Consider the following 10415-nt stretch of genomic DNA (forward strand, 5'->3'; position numbering starts at 1 on the left):
CAGATACAGTCGGACTTTGTATAAAGGGCAAAGATGGGTCCAGAAAAGGGCAGGCGGCACTCCTAGTCCTAGATTCAGCCGTCCCCGGTGACCGGCTGATCACTAACCTAGGTCGTGTCGTGTGCTTCCGTGGCGTCATTTCAAAAAAGAATAAAGTAAAGAGAAAATTAAGAGTAAGAGAACCGACGGTTACCTGAACGAGTGACGATTGATGAAGTTCTGAAAATCCTTTGCAGTTGGCTTGTCAGAGCAGGCGGTAGGAAGAAAGGGTCCAAAATGTCAGAGCAAGTTCAGGGGTCCGAATGTTCTCTCACAAAGTTTTCAAGTGTGAAAATGACCGAAGTCAACACTCCTTTATATAGGCGAAGTGAGAAGGCGAAGGGTCACTTCCAGAATTCAAAATTTTGGCGGGAGAATCTCTCGGCCTCTCGCCGAGTGACACCTGTAGCAGGCCGACGCCTGTTACAGGGCGATACCTGTCACAGGTAACACGTGACCAGTCACGTGCCACCTGTGAGGGGCAAATGATTAGGGGATTTTTCCCCACCAATCACCATCTGACAAGTGGACCAATCAGGTTCCGCCATGTGTCCGTCACATGGGCCAATAGGAGCCTGCCACGTGTCAAGCAATGATCCGTCCACCATGGACCAATTACAACACGACACGTGTCCTTCCCATGACACCTGGGATAACCGGTCACCTAGGCCCAACTTCCGAGGGAAGCCCAATCAGCCCAAGGTTAACCTAAACCTAGATTGACACGTTTCCCGAGGTTATAAATACCTCCCTTAATCCTCATTAAGGGGGGGAACGTGCAAAAAACGCAGATTACACACATTAAACACTCTCACCTAGAGAGACCCAATCACTTTAATTTCCGCATTAATTACTCCTTAATCAAGTACTAACTTGACCGTCGGAGGCGGATCTCCAATCATCCGGAGCATCCGTTTGTTTTGCAGGTACAGGCGTCCGGTTCCAGTCTCGGAATTGTAACTCTCCCGCAGGACATCAGAAAACCCCGAAGCAGGTAGCATGGTCTGAAGAATGTACGGAGATATTGTTGGACATATGCTTGGAGATGAAAGAATTTGGATATTTAAAGCTTAATTGGGATAGAAAAGTGAGTACTTTGATCGTAAAATGTGGAAAGCAATTCAATATCAAACTAGTAACAAATCATTGGAATGATTTAAGATGTTTTGGACAATTCAAATCTTAATGGAAAATACTCACAATGATGCCAAATATGGACACTAAACATCAATTGGTGATTATGGTTGCTGCATTCACACTTCACAATTTTATTCGATTACATGAGTTGGCCTGGATATACCCATTGATAGTGGTATAGAAATCGAACCAAGAGAAGATTATGATTTGTTTAACGAGAATCGTAAGGCCTAATGAACGAAGTACAACTTAATATAGCGAAGGAAATTTGGAACTTCTTATGATGGAAATTATATTTGTAAACGTTTATGATTTGGAGCTTATAATGAAAATTTAATTATTATCGTTTATTGTTTGAACAATAATAATAATAATAATAATAATAATAATAATAATAATAATAATAATATGTAATAATAATAATAATAGTAATAATAATAATAATAATAATAGTAATAATAATAATAATAATAATATGTAATAATAATAATAATAATAATAATAATATGTAATAATAATAATAATAATAATAATAATAATAATAATAATAATAATAATAATAATAATAATAATTTTGTATTTAATTTGAATTATCTGATCTGATTTGAACTTATTTTTTCTGATCTGATCTGATCTGAACTTATTTTTTCTGATATGATCTGATCTGAACTTATTTTTTCTGATCTGACCTGATCTGAACTTATTTTTCCTGATCTGATCTAATCTGAACTTATTTTTTCTGATCTGAACTTATTTTTTCTGAAATAAGTAAAAATAAGGTGAACTAAACAAGGCCTAACTTCATCTTCACTTTTATAACTTTGATTTTTATAAGCAGTAAGTAGTAAAATTTGTATGAATGTATAATACATAATTATGTTGAATTGAAAGAATTTTTAAATAACTAATATATCAACAAAATACAAAATGGATATAAATTTCAAAATAAATAAATAAATTGAGGCATGTAAGGTCAAGGCCAGGGCACGTACAAATCTAATTAAGCCATGTGTGATAGCACATATATTCCTTAGCTAAAATCTTGTTGCCATACATCAACTATCATGATCCATTAAAGACAATTTATGGTCTACTTTAACCCTTGACGAGAGACAGCTAGACAGACAACCACGCTAGACAAGACTACATGAATTTTGAATTTTTGACGATGAAGCTAATTAAACATGCATATTTTAAACCCCAAGGACCCCGCGATTGTGAAGATGAAAGATGACATTTCCAAACACCTATGAATCCCTAGCTAACTAAATCATCCAAGGGGAAATGGAAAATTTTAACTAGAACATCTAGAAGAAATCAAATTAAAATAATCTACATCAAAATATGAATATAACTTATTCAAAAGAAAGGGTACAATAATACACATAAAGGGTGATTGATGGTGAGTTTATTAAGACAAAATTAGCTGATTTGACTTGGCCTATTTTAGCTTATTGACCAATCTTCAAAGCTAAAAATTGGAATGTTTTTTTATGATCAGCTAATTTGAATGAAGTGATTCCGAAGCTTTAGCTTGTCTATATGATCTATATTGGGCTTTCAATTTCTAAATTTCAACCACCTCTTATCTTTACGGGTCCTTATAATCTTGTCACTCTTCTAAGGGGTACGGTAATGGTTTTGGGACATCAATTATCTAGCATGGCTAGTGATTCAGATTCAAGTTTTAAGATCCACTGTTTAACACTATAGTATTCACAAGGCAACTATGTAGCGTGTTCACAAGCTGGGCTCTGCGTACAATGTTTATTTATTTACTACAGAGTACATTGTTAAATCACTTAAATGACAAAAAAAAAAAAATAATAATTACGCGGTATCAAATCTAATATTCAAAAATATTCATACATCATCCCATTAGTAAAACTCAATATTATCTCCAACGTCCTTACTAAAAAAGTTTTAATAATAAGTTCTTTATTATGGAGTAGTATGATGCCAATTGCATGCAAATGTTTTTTGGATTAAAAAAATCCATGATTAGATTTGCTCATACAAAGTGAATCAATAACAATGGTCTTTAAAATACCTGATTCATAAAAGTATCATTCTAATTGATCAATTTGTAACTAACTCTAAACAAAGTTGGTCTACGCGTCGGTCGAACAGTTTAAGCACTTTTAAAATTGTCCTAGTTAACTTTTTATCATTTTTATTTACTATTTTTTTTTCCGTAATTAGTAAATTAAAGTTTTAAGATTTTGATGACTTTTCATTCTTCTGTTGCTATTTTAATGTTTTATCAGCTTCGTTTTGTTTGTCATGTTTGTAGTTTTTCTAGTTTTCAATGCTTGTATATTTGATTTGAACATCAATGTATTTTCAAAATACATTTTATTAGATCAGATCATAAAGGTTCAACCGTTCAATATTTTAAACTTACACGCTATTAATTTTTGATAAATTTGAAAAATTATAAATATAGTCTTTAACACTCTACATATAAAGAGTTAAAAATGGATAAAACAATGAAAATAAAATTAATTACACGGATTTATTCATAATTTTGTCATACATTTTAAATTAACACCAAATCAAGAACTTATTTATAATTTTAATGGTTACATATAACATTATTTTTTTATTAATTTTTTAAATATTATAAATAAGATTAACAAAAGAAATTAAAGGAGTAATTTTTTATTGTACTTTATTTAATTAATACCTAATTTGACCGGTATTTGTTAAGATCTTTAACTTATTGTCATAAAATAATACAAATAATTAAATTAAATGACCCTTTGCTTGTTCCATAATTTACTTTTGTGTTTGAAAATAACAAAATACCTACTCCATTCTAAACATTAATTAATTAAATATGACAAACTCTTTGTCTTATATAACAAGGTCGGTTGATCAATAAGGTTATCCAAAAAATATTCACACCTAAATGGAGTCTTAGTCATTATCCCAAATTAGGGCCAACTAACATAACTAATTAAAACTGAAAGTTACCTTCCTAAGATCAGGTAACGTGGTGAGAAAATGGGCTTGGAGTTGGACACGAAGGTAGCTGCTTCGTGTAGGCCCATTCGATGACGGGCCCATACATGTGAACCATTTTATCAACTGCCATAACTAACAATGAACGTTATCTATATAGTAATCTTCTACATGGAATGAGGAAACAACTAGTGTGGGTTGGAATTTAGGTGTCTAAATAAAAATTGACTAGTTTAAATTGATTAAATTGCATGAATCAAGAAATTTGGACCGTCAATCGAAGAAACCGTGGTCGGCTGATAAAGATATTTCCTAAATCAGAGGAAACAAATGTTTAGTATAAGATCAGAATTTCTAAGGAAGTTGGTTTGGAAAAAGAATGCAAAACGACATCGTTTAAGGAAACTTCGTTTTGTTAGTTGTTAGTAGGAGAGTGGGAGGTGGTTACCGTGGTAGTATGTGTTCCACTTAACTATGTCATTTGGCACAATATTATTGATAAAGATGCAATTAAAGATAATTAATGGTAAAGTGAGGGATTAAAGTATCTTAGACGAATAAAAATAGATTCTTTTGACTAATAGTAGTAAGGCACTTTGAAAAGTAATCTTAATTAATTAGATTAAAAAGATATGGTACATATGAAATTTCAAATTTGTTTATTATAAATTCGAGCCAAATCAACATACAATTAATAATATATATATATATATATATATGTGTAACTGTTAGGACTATAAATGAGCATTTTATTTAGAATTGTATGGCAAAATCATGTGTATAAGGTATAATGAATAATGTTACATTTTATACATATTTTTCAAGTTTTAACTTCATTCTACGTAGGGCCGTTGCAATGATTTTGGGGGCCCTATTCTAAAATGAAAAAATGGGCCCTTAATAATTTAAAAACATACAAAATTTTAATTTTTAACCTATTTTTTACGCCATACACAATTAGATAACCCTTATATATTGGGAAGGTATTTAGCAGCTTGATAAGAATAATTATGAAAAATTAAAATTAATTGCTTAAATGCTTTGTCGTTGTTACGGAATACGAATCGTTTATTTTTAATTTCGCTGAAATTAACTTTTTTATGTTGATAATTCTGGAATGTAGAAATATACATTATAATTTCATGGAATGGAATTGATGTAATTGTAAAATACTAATTTGAATTGATAGAAGAATATGAAAGTGTTATAAATTAATCAAGAATTGAAAAATAAAAAAATCAAAAACTAGTCCCTCTAATAATCGGGGCTCGGCTAGGGAGCACTTTGCACTCCCTATTCTACGCCCATGATTCTACGTGCAGCCCTAAGTGTTGTGTATATCATTTTCCTTAAAAATATATTGTGATTTTGCACCAAATACCTAACTCACTAGTTATGATAATTGGTTTTTAAAATGCAACTATTACTCTTTAGGTTCAATCAAATTTCATTTATTACCCTTAAAGTCTCAAATCTTTGATTGCGTGATTGCTCTTCTATCCCTAACCCGCGCACGCTTCATATTTAATTATCAAAACTTTTGTCCCTCCCACAACTTTATTTTAATAAGAATTGCATTGGATCAAAATGAGCTGTACCAGTTAATTCCCCAGATAAATTTGTTTATCTGGGGATATAATCTTCTTTTCAAATATTAGTGGAAGGGTATATGTGTCTTTTTATGTACTAGTTGAGGGGTATATGGGTAGTTTTTCAACAAACAGTAAAAGCAAGTTGCAAACAGTAATTGGACAGCTCATAAAAAATACTGAATAAATGACCACGCCTTTTCAATATATTTACAAAAATGTCATCAGATTCTGGCAGATAAACTTGTATTTGCCCGATCACAATTGTTGGATTGATAATAATAATTGATGGTTCAATTCTACAACTAATTCAACTTAAAGTTTCACGTCATTCTTAACCTTCGTATTTCTCCTAAGATCAGTAGAGATTTGGGTTAGAGTCGTTGTTAGAAAGTTTTAAGAGTATGGAGTATTGGAGTGCATCATCATCAAACTCTAGTGTGTATGTTTGGACTATGGTGCAATTTTAAGACCATAAAAGTACCTCAACAATCATCTAAGACCACAAGGGTTACATACATACGTGAATACTTTTATGTTACACCGTTTATTACTGTAACATATCCAGAAACAGAATTGTATCACATGTGAATTTTACTTGATCATCATTAACATACATTATAAAATTTAACCTATACATGTTATGTGGTTATGTACGTATGTGATTAACATGACATTATGACAAATTTTAATTGATCATAATTATAGATAATGACATAACATATACTTGTAGTTGTTTTTTCAAACAACATAATTTTTTTATTTTATATATATAGCCAATTGACATAAAGGGTAGGGTCGTAGGTATAAGTAATTGTAGTGTAATGAGTTTGAATCCTTTTTTTTTTAAAAAAAAGCATGTTACTAAGTGTGTAATAAGATGTGGAGTTTAATTAATTATAATTATATGTATTGAGATAGCGTAACGTAATAATTTTTTTTTTTTAATTACGTAAAGAGAAAAGTAGAATTTAATTGATTTGATTTTTCTTAATAAAAACATGTTACTTACCTTACGTGCATGAATAATATGATAAATTTAAATTAAATTGATCATAATTATAGATAACGATATAAGATAGTGGATACCTTCAACAATAAACATAATTTTTATAGTCAATTCGCGTAGAGGGATAAGTAAAATATTTCAGTGTAATTGAATCTGTGTGTTTGACTATTTGAGTGTGAATCTAAACAAAATAAATACACGTAAAAATAGATAAGGACACGTGGAAAGTTAATGTAAGGTGAACTTACATTTCCACCCCTTCAAATTTCTATATAACAAATCCTCTATTCAATTCTAAACCATGCAAAAACATTACACAATACTTTAAAAACACATATCTTTCCAAACAACAACACAAACAAATTAAACACATATTTAAAACACAAATCATTCTTAAATTCTTCAAATTAAATGGGTTCCAAAATCATGAACCTCGAAACCATGATGATGATGAACACTGAAGATAACACCCAAATGAGAGCTTTTGTGACATTTTTAGCCGGTAACGGTGACTATGTCAAGGGAGTTGTAGGGCTTGCTAAGGGCTTAAGGAAAGCCAAGAGTCGTTGCCCCTTGGTGGTGGCGGTCTTGCCCGACGTTCCGGAGGAACACCGTAACATATTAGTGTCTCAAGGTTGCATAGTTCGTGAAATTGAGCCGGTTTATCCTCCTGAAAATCAGACTCAGTTTGCTATGGCTTACTATGTCATCAACTACTCCAAGCTCAGAATTTGGGAGGTAAATTATGTTAATTTAATTGGCTATTTTTTTTAATTTTTATTTAAATTACTACTTTTTTTCCACAATTGCCCTTATTGCTTAATATTATTTTTTCCATACGTACGTACATGTCTCTTTAGGTCAAGCACTCAAGCATGTTGCATGCATATATGATTATAAAAGTACTACTTTGTATCCAACGTGAGTAATTGGTAATCTTGGTATTATTAAGTTAAGCTTAAAAGAAAGTTGATGATTAAAAAAAAATGCCCTTGAACAAAATATATATATATATATATATATATATATATATATATATATATATATATATATATATATATATACAACTTTTACGATTATTAGGGTCAATTTAAATAAATTCCTCATCAGGAATTTTTCCTATTGAAATCTATATACTTCGTATCATTTATTCTAAATTAATAACTATATTTTTTGATTTATATTAAAGAACATATTGGTAAATTGAGTTGTGACTCCTAGATCTATGAAAGAGTAACAAAAAAAGAAGTCATTTCAACGTGATATATAAAAAGGTATATATTCATAAGCTTATTACGGACAAAAAAGTATACGATCCTATATCCTATTATTTTCCTTTTAAAAAAAGCATACAGAGTAAAATTCTTTTGACTTTAAATGGTAAATTTTAAGAATATTTTAATTTCGATGTTTTTGTCATCTTTTTACAAAAAAAAAAATAATTATTCTAATGAACAAAAGACATGATATGATTTTAATTTAAATTTTTCTTTTAAAAATGACAGTTTGTGGAGTTTAGCAAGATGATCTACTTGGATGGTGATATCCAAGTTTTTGATAACATTGACCATCTCTTTGACTTACCCGATGGCAATTTTTACGCTGTGATGGACTGCTTTTGTGAGAAGACTTGGAGCCACACTCCTCAATATAAGATTGGGTATTGCCAACAATGCCCAAATAAGGTCCAATGGGCCGAAGACAAGTTGGGCCCAAAGCCCGCTCTTTACTTCAATGCTGGCATGTTTGTTTTTGAGCCCAAAATGTCCATTTACCATGATCTCCTCGACAAACTCAAGGTCACCGAGCCCACTCCCTTTGCTGAACAGGTAAATTTTACAAGTATACTAGTATTCTTAAAACTATTCGTATCGAACTTATATGTTTCACATGTAGCGGTTTTTAGCTAGATTAATTGGTAAAATCTTTAATAATAGTATGTAGGTAAACTTATATAATGAATTTGTATTCCCTCAAAAAAAAAAAAAAAAAAAAAATAATGAATTCGTTCTATTATTTTTACAATATTACATTTTTTTATTATTTAATTAACCAAAACTTTAGTTGATATGTGAATTGTGATGCACATGCAGGACTTTTTGAACATGTACTTCAAGGATGTCTATCAGCCCATCCCACCAATTTACAACCTTGTTTTAGCCATGTTATGGCGTCATCCTGAAAACATTGAACTTAAGGAAGCGAAAGTGGTTCACTATTGTGCTGCAGTAAGTATATAACATTTTTTTTTTGTTTACTTTATTCGGAATTACTTTTCACGTTTAATATTGTTACATTAACTAATAACGTGACTATTTAGTTCAAACACATTTATTATTATGTATCCTTCAATCGTCTCACTAGAATACCTCAATTTTAGGGATCAAAACCTTGGAGGTATACCGGAGAGGAAGAGAACATGGATAGAGAAGACATTAAGATGCTCGTGAGCAAGTGGTGGGAGATTTACGATGATGAATCACTTGATTACAAGCCAGAGGAAGCAAGGCTTCAATTGTTGAAGGCAGCATTATCTGAGTTTAGTAATGCTTATTATATGTTGGCACCATCGGCAGCTTAAAGGGATTAATCACTCCATTTATGTACTAATATGAAACTAATGTATCATATAATTTGTATTGGAATTATGCTTTAAAGTTTTTTCTTGTACAATCAAGTGGTCTTATCTGAAATATTATACCGGATAGACCTGATTAATATAGATTGAGTGTGTATTACTACAAAATTTGGACAGGCATAGAATTTTATTTATGCCTTGTTCAATAATGATAATGAATTAATGGAGTAATTATGCTTATAGACCAAGGTATTGTTTGTCTGGCTTTTTCTTATGATTTTCAGTGAGCAATCCATAATCTTAGAAAAAGAAATACTTCATACAATTTTATTTTCAATTGGTGCTTATAATTAACATTTATTTTTTCAAGTTATTTAAGTATACAATACAATGAAACTTGTTAAATTTTAAATTGAGATTGATCAGTTTATATACAGTAGAAGAAAATGAATATAAAAGTGGTCGAGACTAAATATAGTATGTACTTATTTAATTGATCGAGCTACCTTTTTTTTTTTTTTGAAGTTACTTTATATGTATATTAAATTATTAAGTTTTATTTATTTTGTAAAGGAAATATATATTAAATAAAAAAGAAAAATTATACAATAAAGTATAAATCTTGACAATGAATCGAAGTGACTTAGGCAGATTAGCTTGTGTACAAATTCTTAAATGAACCTGGTTCACACTAATTTATCGTATACCACTAAAATTAGGGAAATTATAGTTATTTTATTAGTTAAAAAAAAAGGGTCATTATAATAGAAAAAGGTCTCTACGTTGAAATAAATTAAAAGTCATTTTGGTAATATATAGGCTATAAGAGGTTAATTTTTTAATGTAATATTTTATATACTGGTTAATTTGAATAATAAATGTCACTATGTTAAATTTAGGGTCATAATGTTGTATTTTAAGTTCACAATAATATTAAATGTTATACTAGATTTAATAAAGGTTAATATGTAAAAACTAAGGGTCACTATGTTTAAAATAATAAAAGTTGCGTGTGTATAAACTTCGGGTCCACAATAACATAGACAATCCGATAACAACGTTTTAATATATTTCGGATTTTATTTTTGCCTAATTTTTG

At 30.3% G+C, this 10415-nt stretch overlaps 1 protein-coding gene across 1 annotated transcript; it reads left to right on the top strand.

Annotated features, from left to right (window-relative positions):
- Positions 1-7149: 7149 nt before the first annotated feature.
- On the top strand, positions 7150-9560 carry LOC110701205 (galactinol synthase 2-like). Its single transcript, XM_021878804.1, has 4 exons — positions 7150-7476; positions 8244-8567; positions 8832-8966; positions 9119-9560. The coding sequence occupies exons 1-4, from the start codon at positions 7150-7152 to the stop codon at positions 9317-9319; spliced, it is 987 nt and encodes a 328-aa protein (XP_021734496.1). The 3' UTR covers positions 9320-9560.
- Positions 9561-10415: the final 855 nt, after the last annotated feature.

The sequence above is a fragment of the Chenopodium quinoa genome, unplaced genomic scaffold (genome assembly GCF_001683475.1).
Source record: "Chenopodium quinoa cultivar QQ74 unplaced genomic scaffold, ASM168347v1, whole genome shotgun sequence".
Classification (NCBI taxonomy): Eukaryota; Viridiplantae; Streptophyta; class Magnoliopsida; order Caryophyllales; family Amaranthaceae; genus Chenopodium; species Chenopodium quinoa.